The 17,567-nt window shown below is 30.9% G+C and overlaps 1 protein-coding gene across 1 annotated transcript in view; it reads right to left on the minus strand.

Annotated features, from left to right (window-relative positions):
- Window positions 1–4,532: 4,532 nt before the first annotated feature.
- Window positions 4,533–17,567, minus strand: part of LOC138305862 (centrosomal protein POC5-like) — a 29,002-nt gene continuing 15,967 nt past the window's right edge. The window contains exons 6-11 of the mRNA XM_069246125.1: window positions 14,851–14,921; window positions 10,661–10,859; window positions 9,689–9,868; window positions 7,665–7,824; window positions 4,813–5,006; window positions 4,533–4,547 (exon numbers count right to left, since the gene is read on the minus strand). Of these exons, the coding sequence (XP_069102226.1) occupies window positions 4,533–4,547; window positions 4,813–5,006; window positions 7,665–7,824; window positions 9,689–9,868; window positions 10,661–10,859; window positions 14,851–14,921 (819 nt within the window). The remainder of the gene's footprint in view (window positions 4,548–4,812; window positions 5,007–7,664; window positions 7,825–9,688; window positions 9,869–10,660; window positions 10,860–14,850; window positions 14,922–17,567) is intronic.

Consider the following 17,567-nt stretch of genomic DNA (forward strand, 5'->3'; position numbering starts at 1 on the left):
TATAATTATGTTTGTAATAGTACATCACTGATCTGGGGTAAACTTAGGGTATACTATCAATGTACCTGGGTTTTTAATATAGTATTATTACTATCTATGACCTGGGGTATATAATGTACTGATATTGTATTATACTTTATCATGACCTGGGGTATATAATGTACTGATATTGTATTATACTATCATGGACTAGGGGTATTAATAATATTGGTAATATACTATCATGACCTGGGGTATATAGTGTACTGATATTGTATTATACTATTCATGGTCTGGGGTATAGAATGTACTGAAATAGTATTATACTATCATGACCTGGGGGTAAATAATGTACTGATATTGTATTATACTATCATGGCCTGGGGTATATAATGTACTGATATAGTATTATACTATCATGGCCTGGGGTATAGAATGTACTGATATAGTATTATACTATCATGGCCTGGGGTATATAATGTACTGATATTGTATTATACTATCATGGCCTGGGGTATAGAATGTACTGGATATTGTATTATACTATCATGACGGGGACCTGGGGTATATAATGTACTGATATTGTATTTATACTATCATGGCCTGGGGTATAGAATGTACTGATATAGTATTATACTATCATGACCTGTGGTATATAATGTACTGATATAGTATTATACTATCATGGCCTGGGGTATATAATGTACTGATATAGTATTATACTATCATGACCTGGGTATATAATGTACTGATATAGTATTATACTATCATGACCTGGGGTATATAATGTACTGATATAGTATTATACTATCATGACCTGGGGTATATAATGTACTGATATAGTATTATACTATCATGACCTGGGGTATATAATGTACTGATATTGTATTATACTATCATGACCTGGGGTATAAAATGTACTGATATTGTATTATACTATCATGACCTGGGGGGGGTATAATAATGTACTGGCTATAGTATTATACTATCATGTACCTGTGAATGTATGATATAGTATTTATACTATCATGACCTGGGGTATATAATGTACTGATATCTGTATTATACTATTCTATGACCTGTGGTGAATATACTGTTACTGATATTGTATTATACTATCATGACCTGGGGTATATAATTGTAACTGATATAGTATTATAACTATCATGGCCTGTGGTATATAATGTACTGATATGCTGTATTATAACTATCATGGCCTGTGGGTATATAGTACTGATATAGTATTATACTATCATGACCTGGGGTATATAATGTACTGATATTGTATTATACTATCATGACCTGGGGTATATAATGTACTGATATAGTATTATACTATCATGACCTGGGGTATATAATGTACTGATATAGTATTATACTATCATGACCTGGGGTATATAATGTACTGATATAGTATTATACTATCATGGCCTGGGGTATATAATGTACTGATATTGTATTATACTATCATGACCTGGGGTATATAATGTACTGATATAGTATTATACTATCATGACCTGTGGTATATAATGTACTGATATAGTATTATACTATCATGACCTGGGGTATATAATGTACTGATATAGTATTATACTATCATGGCCTGGGGTATATAATGTACTGATATAGTATTATACTATCATGGCCTGGGGTATATAATGTACTGATATAAAGTAAATATACTATCATGGCCTGGGGTATAATTGTACTGAATATTGTATTATACTATCATGACCTGGGGTAAAGAATGTACTGATATACATTGTATTATACTATCATGACCATGGGCCTGGGGTATATAATGTACTGTCTATAGTATATTATACTATCATGGCCTGGGGTATATAATGTACTATTATAATTATTGATATTATACTATCATGACCTGGGGTTTATAATGTACTGATATTGTATTATACTATCATGGCCTGGGGTATTTAATGTACTGATATTGTATTATACTATATGAGCCTGGTGTATGAATGTATCTGATATATTGTTTATACTATCATACTGGGTATATTGAATTGTACTGAAGTTGTATTATACTATCATGGCCTGGGGTATAGAATGTACTGATATATTGTATTATACTATCATGTGGCCTGGGGTATATAATTGTACTGATATTTGTTTTATACTATCATGACCTGGGGTATAGAATGTACCTGATATAATTGTTTTTATACTATCATGGTCCTAGTGGTATAGAAGATGTACTGATATTGTATTTTATACTATCATGGCCTGAGGGTATAGAATGTACTGATATATTTTGTTATACTATCATGGCCTGGGTATAGAATGTACTGATATATTTTTTTATACTATCATGGCCTGGGGTATAGAATGTACTGATATTGTGTTATACTATCATGGCCTGGGGTATAGAATGTACTGATATTATTTTTATACTATCATGGACCTGGGGTATAGAATATATGCTATATTATACTATCATGGCTGGGGTTATAGAATGTACTGATATTGTGATATACTATCATGACCTCTGGTATATAATGTACTGAATTGTATTATATCATGGCCTGGGGTATATATACTGATATTGTTTTATACTATCATACCTGGGGTTATAGAATGTCATGTATTATACTATCATGCCTGGGGTATAGAATGTACTGATATTGTATAGATATTGTGTTATGTACTGATATCATGCTGGCCTGGGGTATAGAATGTACTGATATTTATTTTTATACCCTGGGGTATATAATGTCATCATGACCTGGGGTATAGCGTACTGTTATTGTATTATCACTATCATCACAGCATGGGGTATATTTTGTACTGTTATTTGTATTTATACTATCATGACCTGGGGTATATAATGTTTAATGTTATTGTATTACATACTATCATGACCTGGGGTATAGTATGTGTACATGAAGCGTAGTATTATACTATCATGACCGGGGTATATATAGTATTACTTTGAGCGTGCATCGGGGTGTAGATATGTTGGAATGATTATAGTATTATACTATCATGACCTGGGGTATATAATGTACTGATATAGTATTATACTATCATGGCCTGGGGTATATAATGTACTGATATAGTATTATACTATCATGACCTGGGGTATATATAGTATTATACTTGTATATTATACTATCATGGCCTGGGGTATATAATGTACTGATATAGTATTATACTATCATGACCTGGGGTATATAATGTACTGATATAGTATTATACTATCATGGCCTGGGGTATATAATGTACTGATATTGTATTATACTATCATGACCTGGGGTATATAATGTACTGATATAGTATTATACTATCATGACCTGGGGTATATAATGTACTGATATAGTATTATACTATCATGACCTGGGGTATATAATGTACTGATATTGTATTATACTATCATGGCCTGGGGTATATAATGTACTGATATTGTATTATACTATCATGACCTGGGGTATATAATGTACTGATATTGTATTATACTATCATGACCTGGGGTATATAATGTACTGATATAGTATTATACTATCATGACCTGGGGTATATAATGTACTGATATTGTATTATACTATCATGACCTGGGGTATATAATGTACTGATATTGTATTATACTATCATGGCCTGGGGTATATAATGTACTGATATTGTATTATACTATCATGGCCTGGGGTATATAATGTACTGATATTGTATTATACTATCATGACCTGGGGTATATAATGTACTGATATTGTATTATACTATCATGGCCTGGGGTATAGAATGTACTGATATTGTATTATACTATCATGACCTGGGGTATATAATGTACTGATATTGTATTATACTATCATGACCTGGGGTATATAATGTACTGATATTGTATTATACTATCATGACCTGGGGTATAGAATGTACTGATATTGTATTATACTATCATGGCCTGGGGTATATAATGTACTGATATTGTATTATACTATCATGACCTGGGGTATATAATGTACTGATATTGTATTATACTATCATGACCTGGGGTATATAATGTACTGATATTGTATTATACTATCATGACCTGGGGTATATAATGTACTGATATAGTATTATACTATCATGACCTGGGGTATAGAATGTACTGATATTGTATTATACTATCATGGCCTGGGGTATAATAATGTACTGATATAGTATTATACTATCATGGCCTGGGGTATAGAATGTACTGATATTGTATTATACTATCATGGCCTGGGGTATATAATGTACTGATATATAGTATTATACTATCATGGCCTGGGGTATATAATGTACTGATATTGTATTATACTATCATGGCCTGGGGTATAGAATGTACTGATATATTTTTTATACTATCATGGCCTGGGGTATATAATGTACTGATATTGTATTATACTATCATGGCCTTGGGTATAGAATGTACTGATATATTTTTTATACTATCATGGCCTGGGGTATAGAATGTACTGATATATTTTTTATACTATCATGGCCTGGGGTATAGAATGTACTGATATTGTATTGTACTATCATGACCTGGGGTATAGAATGTACTGATATATTTTTTATACTATCATGGCCTGGGGTATAGAATGTACTGATATAGTATTATACTATCATGGCCTGGGGTATATAATGTACTGATATAGTATTATACTATCATGACCTGGGGTATATAATGTACTGATATAGTATTATACTATCATGACCTGGGGTATAGAATGTACTGATATTGTATGATACTATCATGACCTGGGGTATATATTGTAATATACTATCATGACCTGGGGTAAAGAAGGTACTAATATATTTTGTATTATTTAAGTAACACTTGTACATACATACCATCTGTTTTGACTGAGCCATACTAGACAGAGTGGACGACCTAGTTGCCTGACTTGTAACAACCTTGGCCGCTGGTTGTCTGGGCTGGGGCTGGCTCTGGTATACCGCCTCCTGAGGGATGGTTTTGGGGCCACTCAGATCCTTCTCTGGGATGCTAGACTCGAGATTGTCTGAGTACGCCTGGTCTTCTGTACCTACATGAGATAAATCACAAACATCAGTCAATCACAATAACGTGACTTCGTATATTTAAGAATTTATATGTCAGTGGATATGCGTTCCCATAAAACCACATCAATTACTTCCTGCCTATGGCTTACATTGAGATTGAATAAAAAACAACCCTCTCAGATAACAATAAAATACAACCCTCTCAGATTACAATAAAGACAACCCTCTCAGATTACAATAAAATACAACCCTATCAGATTACAATAAAATACAACCCTCTCAGATTACAATAAATACAACCCTCTCAGATTACAATAAAATACAACCCTATCAGATTACAATAAAATACAACCCTCTCAGATTACAATAAAATACAACCCTCTCAGATTACAGTACTTAATGCGTCTAACATTCCCTCAAACGCGTTTTAGATTCGTTTGCATTTCTTTCGTTTAGTTTCGTTTGCGTTTTGTTTCGTCGAGCATTTTTCGTTTGCGTTTCGCGTTTTCGTTCGTTTGCGTTTTGATTCGATTTCGTTTGCGTTTTGATTCGTTTTGGATTTCGTTCGTTTGCGTTTGCGTGCGTTTGCGTTCCAATTCGTTTACCGGATGTTATTCATTGATATTTGATTAGGAATGGTTGAATGCGCATGTGTTGGCTAAACTAAAAGTGGAGTCAAACGACGGTGTAGGCCGATAAATTTACGTGTTCTGGACAATGTAGTAAACATCCACAAATAAATTTTTAAAAATCCTTTTGTATCTAGACATTAATTACATTTGATACATGTAACCTACACACATTGTCTGATAGTAAGGATCATTTGTATACCTTTCTGCAAGGTCTTATATAGTACTAGCTATACACGTGTATGTGCTACAGGGGGACAGGTACAATATACACTTGTAACACCCGCGGGGCTCGATAAAGTGGACTGAAGGATTACAGACAGGTGTGAACTCCCGCCACAGGACGCCGTACTGCTGGTCATAATATATATATAACTCACTGGTGCATACATTATAAAAAAATCATATCCGACTCATCACTGTTAGCATTGGATCACATTATTTTCTAGTGATACACACTATTCTGATAATAAAATAACACAATTAATAATATCTCAACCATAAAACGAATACTTTTTTTTTTACATATTTTATGTGAAATTAAGAACGTACCGAAGTCAACAGATATCAAATCATAATTGACTTATATATATATATACATAATCGTCCAACACGAACTGACAGTAGATACATGTACATTCAACTGTATCTCTGTATTTACACGTATTCGCCATTGATGTAATTGATCATGTATTTTATTGGTATGTTGATGTAACAAAACACACGAGGAATAAAACACCATAGAGCTGGTTTTCTGTAATGACTAGAATAACACAACATTGTTGTTTTTGTGGTATGCTTTGGTACATGTACATGCACGGGGTCACGTACGCATAATATACATCGTATCCTAAATAAACATGTGAGGGGCCGTGTGCGTCTGAGGCAATCAGTGAGCCATTGTTCATGGGTGACTGCACTTGACCAGGTGTGATACAAGTTGACACAAAATCAAAATATGCCGCTGTCAAATAACAAATGGTATAAATGAAAGCAGGTAAATCGAGAGGGGGAGTGGGGATGGAGAGGGGTAGAGTGTTGTACATGTGTTGTCCGTGAATTATAAAGCAAATTTATATAAGACCTCCAAATGGGTCGGGTAAATGCTACAGGTGAGTGTCCACATTGATATCTATATAACAGCTGGTACGGGGACCTCCTCTGGAGTCATATATATACATGTAATATATAACTACCTAACCGCTAGACCTAGGGTTTATACTTGCAGTAGTCAAACGTACATGTTCACAATACCTACACTAAAATAAGAAGTTCTTCTGAAGTGTTTTCTTTTCTGAAACTGATAATTTCTATAAAACAGTACTAGTATGTGTAACAAATTCAGAGCAGACTTATAGATACTAGCATTGATTGAAGACTATTTGTACACATGCATGTTTTATAATTATTTTTAAAATCTCGCTTTATAAGTTTAAAAAATGTATTAATGCTTGGATATATATACGTAATCACATTCTTATTGGTAATATATTTATAACAATTGCATATTTTCTAAGACAAGATATATTTTTCATAATGATAAATCGTACTAAATCAAAATTGCGAACGTAAAATAGACATCGCTTTCAGAATCCGGATCACTAAGCTACCGGAGTCCCGATCGACATTTATGATTGCATTCTGGTCTTCCGGTCACGCTTTCACTTCGTTTACGTTTTTCGTTTGCGTTTTCTTTTTGCGTTTAGCGCTTGACGAAACGCGTTTTTTGTTTTACACTATTCGTTTTTCGTTTGCGTTTTCGTTCGTTTTCGTTTAACATTTCGTTTGCGTTTTGCGTTTCGCGCTCGTTTCGAGGGAATGTTAGACGCATTAAGTACTGTACAATAAAACACAACCCTCTCAGATTACAATAAAATACAACCCTCTCAGATTACAATAAAATACAACCCTCTCAGATTACAATAAAATACAACCCTCTCAGATTACAATAAAATACAACCCTCTCAGATTACAATAAAATACAATCCTCTCAGAAAAGTATTAAAACCAACTTGAGACATTTATATTTAGGAGCTGACAGTAAGTGGATACCTGCAGGAGTTCCCTCCCCTGTCTGGAACATAGTCATGGCCTCAAGGTTGAGTGCACACACACCACGCATGAATGCTTTCTTCATTCCTTCCTCATAGTTGTCTCGCTCCGTGTGTAGTTTGGACACCTCCAATCTGGAGGCCTCTAAGGCTTCATTTAGCTGAGGACAAAAGAGTTTACTTCATCAGTGAATTATCATTACATCAACATAACGTAATCATTAATGTCACATCAACATAACGTAAATAATCATTAAAGTCACATCAACATAACGTAAATAATCATTAATGTCACATCAACATAACGTAAATAATCATTAATGTCACATCAACATAACGTAAATAATCATTAAAGTCACATCAACATAACGTAAATAATCATTAATGTCACATCAACATAACGTAAATAATCATTAATGTCACATCAATATAACGTAATCATTAATGTCACATCAACATAACGTAATCATTAATGTCACATCAACATAACGTAATCATTAATGTCACATCAACATAACGTAAATAATCATTAATGTCACATCAACATAACGTAAATAATCATTAATGTCACATCAACATAACGTAAATAATCATTAATGTCACATCAACATAACGTAAATAATCATTAATGTCACATCAACATAACGTAATCATTAATGTCACATCAACATAACGAATCACATCAACATAACGTAATCATTAATGTCACATCAACATAACGTAATCATTAATGTCACATCAACATAACGTAAATAATCATTAATGTCACATCAACATAACGTAATCATTAATGTCACATCAACATAACGTAATCATTAATGTCACATCAACATAACGTAAATAATCATTAATGTCACATCAACATAACGTAAATAATCATTAATGTCACATCAACATAACGTAAATAATCATTAATGTCACATCAACATAACGTAAATAATATAATCATTAATGTCACATCAACATAACGTAATCATTAATGTCACATCAACATAACGTCTAATAATCATTAATGTCATTACATCAACATAACGTAATCATTAATGTCACATCAACATAACGTAAATAATCATTAATGTCACATCAACATAACGTAAATAATCATTAATGTCACATCAACATAACGTAAATAATCATTAATGTCACATCAACATAACGTAAATAATCATTAATGTCACATCAACATAACGTAAATAATCATTAATGTCACATCAACATAACGTAAATAATCATTAATGTCACATCAACATAACGTAAATAATCATTAATGTCACATCAACATAACGTAATCATTAATGTCACATCAACATAACGTAAATAATCATTAATGTCACATCAACATAACGTAATCATTAATGTCACATCAACATAACGTAAATAATCATTAATGTCACATCAACATAACGTAATCATTAATGTCACATCAACATAACGTAAATAATCATTAATGTCACATCAACATAACGTAAATAATCATTAATGTCACATCAACATAACGTAAATAATCATTAATGTCACATCAACATAACGTAAATAATCATTAATGTCACATCAACATAACGTATAACGTAATCATTAATGTCACATCAACATAACGTAAATAATCATTAATGTCACATCAACATAACAAATAATATAAATGTCACATCAACATAACGTAATCATTAATGTCACATCAACATAACGTAAATAATCATTAATGTCACATCAACATAACGTAAATAATCATATTAATGTCACATCAACATAACGTAATCATTAATGTCACATCAACATAACGTAAATAATCATTAATGTCACATCAACATAACGTAAATAATCATTAATGTCACATCAACATAACGTAAATAATCATTAATGTCACATCAACACTGTCAATCTGGTGGGAATTAGCATGGATACAAAACTAACTCTGTATTGAATAGTATCTAGTGTCATAAAACCAATTTTACATACAAATCTACACACTCAATTTTACATACAAATCTACACAACCCATTTTACATACAAATCTACACTGCGTACCGATGCTATCTTTGCCTCATAGTTATTTGTTAGGGACATGCAGACTTCCTGTGCTTTACTCTGACAGGCACGCTCCACACGATTCCGCCATTTCGACTCGATTACTGAATGCCAGGCGTCCCAAACTGTTCGTGTCAGCTTCCGTTCATGATGTTTAGCTGCTAACTTACTTGCAAATTTCTGTAAGAACAAGTCAGCAGAGTAAAGGAATCATTCAAAACCTCGCAATACAAATTCTATAAATAGTCCTGGGTACTTTACACACATTCTAAAAATAGTCCTATATACTTAAAGATTCTATAAATAGTCCTAGGTACTTTATACACATTCTATAAATAGTCATGTGTACTTACAGATTCTATAAATAGTCCTAGGTACTTTATAAAGATTCTATAAATAGGCCTAGGTACTTTATATACATTCTATAAATAGTCCTTTGTACTTACAGTCTATAAATAGTCCTAGATACTTTATACAGATTCTTTATAACAGTGTTTTACTGTATCCATTCAAAACCAAAAATAATTTGTTCACACAATGTCAACACTGAACCAATGAAATTAAAAAATAGCGACTTCAATGCTTATTATTAATTTTCCAGGCTACTTTATAAAATGAAAAAAGTTTACACGTACGATTCCATTGATTTCTCCAAGGGACTTTTTTTTTTTTTCAAAATCAATACACAACGTCAATGTTTCTATTGTGACGTCATGATAACGTTGGGTTTCCGCACCATTCTCGGATTTTTTTTCATCGTGGAATGAAAAAAATGAATTGGCCAATCAGAAAGCCAGAAACAAAGAGAAAATTAATTACAAGTTTTACCTTAGGTCTGCACCTCTTTGTTTCTAGAAATTGAGGCCTATAATATACAGAATGTATACTGATAATTCTACACTTGTCTGCAGTTAAATCTTATTTTATCACTGAAATAATTTTTTGTAGAAATTGAAATATTTGAAAGTTTACCTCTCGTTTGAGATCGTTGTGTTTGATTTTCCATTCGCTGAACTTTTTGAGGAGGTCATGTCGCTCCCGTTGTTTCTGTAGAGCGTGCGTCATGTTAGATATGACCTGGTCTTTGCGTGATATGGACTGTTCATAGGTGTGTAACAGCTCCTTCATGCTCTCAACCTCGTTTTGTAGAGTCAACATCTCACTGGCATGTCTACAAATATACAGTGTTAACACAAACATATTGTCAACAAAATCAGTGACACCATATCATTAATGCAAGTTAGGGGAAATGATGAAAAATGAATAAGAGAAATCAAACAATAGGTCTTGATAAATTAGCTTTTGCATTATAAATATTTTTTAAATATAACAAAACCATGTGTAACAGGGAGCAGAATTTACAATGAATTTAAAACCTGTCTCTGCCAGGGATCGAACTGGGGACCTCTGGATTACTAGTCTGACGCTCAACAGATCAAGCTAAGAGAAGTTTTCTCTAGCCGAGCGATACATGTTGCAGCTAGTATTTACCAGGGTTACACATGTATTTCACTTACATTACCATAACATACACATTAACAGTATCTTCATATGCATTTAACATACCAGTTGAGTGTCTCATTCATAAAAATAAGTCAATGAATGTCCGCCCCATAGGGATTTCAGGTGGTAGTCTCACATTCCCCAAAATTTTCCCGTAGTTCAATATTTTTCATATTTGATTTATGAAGTAAATATGTTGTTATGCATCTTCTGTCAAAGTTTCGAAGAAATTGTACCATCTATTTTTTCTGAATAAATATTCAAATTTGCCATTTTTGAGTAGATTTGCACATGAAAAAAACAGCATTAGTCTGTACTAAATCCGCCCCGTAAATGAAAATAATTAACAAAATGTTCTACGATATATATATCGTTTAATTGAAGTGATATATATCAATCCTTTTTTTAAAAAAAAATGCTTTACTTCTCGTCACAATTAATTTCTAGTGATCATTTTTGGAGGAAATTAGGTAAAAAAGACGCAAGTAAATTACCTAAAACATTCTCACCAAAATGAAAATAAATCAAAATTGTGAAGTTCAATTTTTATAGAAAAATAACAGACTAAAAAGTGACAAATTGCTTTTAATCAGTCAATTTTCAAGAAAATTGAACCACAATTTGTCAAGATAGAGCATTTTTAGTACCAAAAAATCTTCATTTTTCATTGAAAAAGACATGATTCACAATAGAGTTATCTCCCCTATTATATATACTTTTCATACATTCACTGCAGAATTTTCTGTTACAATATAGCCTAGATGTCAATACTTTTAGTTTTAAAATGATTAACTATGTTAAATCAATATATATTTATCATAAAATAGCAATTTAAGATTGAATAGAATTATTTGTGCTGTTATTTTTAAAACTAATAAAATAATTTATTCATAAATTCAAACTTCAGAAAAGGGGGTATTAATCAAATCGCGATCATTCAAATGCTTGAAGAGCTTGGGACACTGTCATAACTCAAGCGTCTGTATGAAAAAATCATGATCTGTCTCCCTTACCATGAGACTACATTCTTACACAGTGGAATATGGATATATGTACATGTATAGTACTCAAACAGTTTCTGTAGTAATTCGTGAGATTTAGGGTTCCTCAGGACTTAATACTCTCCATTGATAGTGATAATGCCATCTAATATTGAAGAATAACATCTAATAAGTAAAAATTACATCTAATAGATAGAAATATCACATCAAATTGAGACGGATACTTAATAACAGAGACGGATTCTTAATAACAGAGACGGATTCTTAATAACAGAGACGGATACTTAATAACAGAGACAGATACTAAATAACAGAGACGAATACTTAATAACAGAGATAGATACTTAATAACAGAAACGGATTCTTAATAACAGAGATAGATACTTAATAACAGTGACGGATACTTGATAATAGAGACAGATACTTAATAACAGAGACAGACACTTAATAACAGTGACAGATACTTAAGGATGTATTCTTCTGAGGTTTCAGTCCCGTTGAAGTCTCGTTTCGACAAAGATTAAAGAAGTTAAGAGATTTTCAAATATATTTTATCAATATCTGTAGCAAGTTGCAAGATGCGAATTTTGTCAAAAAATTTAATTTCTATTTTCAGTAGATTTTTTTTATAAAGGGATTTTAAGAAATGGCCCAATTGGCGTCCATTTTGAAATTGTGTCTTTTTCCTCTTTGAGTAGAGCCATAGTTTAACCATTTTTTACTGTAATTGTTTTGACTTAAGAATGTAGTTTCATGGTAAGGGAGACAGATCATGATTTTTTCATACAGACTCTTGAGTTATGACAGTGCCCCAAGCTCTTCAAGCATTTGAATGACCGCGATTTGATTAATACCCCCTTTTCTGAAGTTTGAATTTATGAATAAATTATTTTATTAGTTTTAAAAATAACAACACAAATAATCCTATCAATCTTAAATTGCTATTTTAAGGTAAATATATATTGATTAAATATTGTCAATCATTTTAAAACTAAAACTATTGACATCTAGGCTATATTGTAACAGAAAATTCTGCAGTGAATGTATAAAAAGTATATGTAATAGGGGAGATAACTCTATTGTGAATCCCGTCTTTTTCAATGAAAAATGAAGGTTTGTTGGTGCTAAAAATGCCCTATCTTGACAAATTGTGGTTCAATTTTCTTGAAAATTGACTGATTAAAAGCAACTTTGTCACTTTTTATTCTGTTATTTTTCTATAAAAATTGAACTTTACAATTTTGATTTATTTTCATTTTGGTGAGAATGTTTTAGGTAATTTACTTGCGTCTTTTTTACCTAATTTCCTCCAAAAATGATCACTAGAAATTAATTGTGACGAGAAGTAAAGCATTTAAAAAAAAGGATTGATATATATCACGTCAATTAAACAATATATATATCGCAGAACATTTTATTAATTATTTTCATTTACGGGGCGGATTTAGTACAGACTAATGCTGTTTTTTCATGTGCAGAATCTACTCAAAAATGGCAAATTTGAATATTTATTTAGAAAAAATAGATGGTTCAATTTCTTCAAAACTTTGACAGAAGATGCATAACAACATATTTACTTCATAAAACAAATATGAAAAATATTGAACAACAGGAAAATTTTGGGGAATGTGAGACTACCACTTTAAATCATCAATGCACCAGCATTTTTAGCTGTATCGAGCTAATTTTTGCTGTTAATCTTTACTAGGTTTGTGGTTATTAAAATATTGAGCATTAAAATTGTTTTTACTTAAATTATCAATGCACCAGCATTTTTAGCTGTATCGAGCTAATTTTTGCTGTTAATCTTTACTAGGTTTGTGGTTATTAAAATATTGAGCATTAAAATTGTTTTTACTTAAATTATCAATGCACCAGCATTTTTAGCTGTATCGAGCTAATTTTTGCTGTTAATCTTTACTAGGTTCATGGTTATTAAAATATTGAGCATAATTGCGTGAAGTGATACGCTTTTGTCACGTTATTTTTACATTTAATGGTAATTTGAGCACTTTTATATTTTTACTCTAAAATACTGAAAAATAACACATATTCAAATGGGGCAAAAAAGTAAGCACACTGACCCCCCATTTTTCTGCCTAATTTAGAAAGAACAACCCATTCCGTATTGATATGCAAAATATCAACAAAAGTTTAATACCACAACTGTTTCTATAAAGGGTTAAATTTGGCAAAAATGGCTGAAAACAGTGTATTTTTACATGTAGCTCAAAATTAAGGGGTAGGAGTAGCATATGTTGTTATTCTGAGAAAAAATATGAGTTTTATTAATCAAAACTTGTATATTTTTAAAGAAGACTACAGGAAAATAAATTCTTCAAACTTCCATACACATCAAACATCTCATTAGGAAATTATGGCTTTGAGCTCTGTGTATATGGTCAAAATGGCAAAAATCCAAAAAAAAGATTTTGTCAACTTGGTATCTTTGAGTGACAATACCTCAAAAACAAGCACACCGACATATGTTTTTCTTCCATTTTCTTGTATGGTATGAACTCCTATTTCCCAAAATCTATATGAGAAAAAAAGTTTAATAAAAGAAAATTTTGACTTCTCAGAGGTGTACATCCTTAATAACAGAGACAGACACTTAATAACAGAGACAGATACTTAATAACAGAGATGGATACTCACTTCTCTTGCTGGCGAAGCAATTGTTGACGACCCAGTTCTACTATACGGATCTTTGACTGTCCATACTCTGCCTAAGTATGAAAAAACACTCCAACATACATATCAGTTGGCAAATATACATAATGTAACAAATGTGGAATTCATAATTATAATGTAACAAATGTGTCAAATACATGTAATGTAACAAATGTGTCAAATACACATAATGTAACAAATGTGTCAAATACATGTAATGTAGCAAATGTGTCAAATACATGTAATGTAACAAATGTGTCAAATACATGTAATGTAACAAATGTGTCAAATACACATAATGTAACAAATGTGTCAAATACATGTAATGTAGCAAATGTGTCAAATACATGTAATGTAACAAATGTGTCAAATACATGTAATGTAACAAATGTGTCAAATACACGTAATGTAACAAATGTGTCAAATACACATAATGTAACAAATGTGTCTAATACATGTAATGTAACAAATGTGTCAAATACACATAATGTAACAAATGTGTCAAATACACATAATGTAACAAATGTGTCAAATATACATAATATAACAAATGTGTCAAATACATGTAATGTAACAAATGTGTCAAATATACACAATGTAACAAATGTGTCAAATACATGTAATGTAACAAATGTGTCAAATACACATATTGTAACAAATGTGTTAAATATACACAATACACATATGTAACAAATGTGTCAAATACACATAATGTAACAAATGTGTCAAATACACACATGTAATGTAACAAATGTGTCAAATACACAATGTAACAAATGTGTCAAATACACATAATGTAACAAATGTGTCAAATACACATAATGTAACAAATGTGTCAAATACATGTAATGTAACAAATGTGTCAAATACACATAATGTAACAAATGTGTCAAATACATGTAATGTAACAAATGTGTCAAATACATGTAATGTAACAAATGTGTCAAATACACATAATGTAACAAATGTGTCAAATACATGTAATGTAACAAATGTGTCAAATACATATAATGTAACAAATGTGTCAAATACATGTAATGTAACAAATGTGTCAAATACACGTAATGTAACAAATGTGTCAAATACAGTAATGTAACAAATGTGTCAAATACACATAATGTAACAAATGTGTCAAATACATGTAATGTAACAAATGTGTCAAATACATGTAATGTAACAAATGTGTCAAATACACATAATGTAACAAATGTGTCAAATACACATAATGTAACAAATGTGTCAAATACACATAATGTAACAAATGTGTCAAATACATGTAATGTAACAAATGTGTCAAATATACACATAATGTAACAAATGTGTCAAATACATGTAATGTAACAAATGTGTCAAATATACATAATGTAACAAATGTGTCAAATACATGTAATGTAACAAATGTGTCAAATATACATAATGTAACAAATGTGTCAAATACATGTAATGTAACAAATGTGTCAAATATACATAATGTAACAAATGTGTCAAATACATGTAATGTAACAAATGTGTCAAATACATGTAATGTAACAAATGTGTCAAATATACATAATTTAACAAATGTGTGGAATACACGTAATGTAACAAATGTGTCAAATATACATAATTTAACAAATGTGTGGAATACACGTAATGTAACAAATGTGTCAAATACACTCAATATAACAAATTGTCAAATACACAAAATGTAACAAATATGTCAAATACATGTAATGTAACAAATGTGTCAAATACATGTAATGTAACAAATGTGTCAAATACATGTAATGTAACAAATGTGTCAAATACATGTAATGTAACAAATGTGTCAAATACATGTAATGTAACAAATGTGTCAAATACATGTAATGTAACAAATGTGTCAAATACATGTAATGTAACAAATGTGTCAAATACATGTAATGTAACAAATGTGTCAAATACATGTAATGTAACAAATGTGTCAAATATACATGTAATGTAACAAATGTGTCAAATACATGTAATGTAACAAATGTGTCAAATACATGTAATGTAACAAATGTGTCAAATACATGTAATGTAACAAATGTGTCAAATACATGTAATGTAACAAATGTGTCAAATACATGTAATGTAACAAATGTGTCAAATACATGTAATGTAACAAATGTGTCAAATACATGTAATGTAACAAATGTGTCAAATACATGTAATGTAACAAATGTGTCAAATACATGTAATGTAACAAATGTGTCAAATACACATAATGTAACAAATGTGTCAAATACACATAATGTAACAAATGTGTCAAATACACATAATGTAACAAATGTGTCAAATACATGTAATGTAACAAATGTGTCAAATACACATAATGTAACAAATGTGTCAAATACACGTAATGTAACAAATGTGTCAATTTACACACAATGTAACAAATGTGTCAAATACACATAATGTAACAAATGTGTCAAATACACACAATGTAACAAATGTGTCAAATACACACAATGTAACAAATGTGTCAAATACACATAATGTAACAAATGTGTCAAATACACATAATGTAACAAATGTGTCAAATACACATAATGTAACAAATGTGTCAAATACACATAATGTAACAAATGTGTCAAATACACGTAATGTAACAAATGTGTCAAATACACATTAATGTAACAAATGTGTCAAATACACATAATGTAACAAATGTGTCAAATACAATGTAACAAATGTAACAA

This window comes from Argopecten irradians, chromosome 13, assembly GCF_041381155.1.
Source record: "Argopecten irradians isolate NY chromosome 13, Ai_NY, whole genome shotgun sequence".
Lineage (NCBI taxonomy): Eukaryota > Metazoa > Mollusca > Bivalvia > Pectinida > Pectinidae > Argopecten > Argopecten irradians.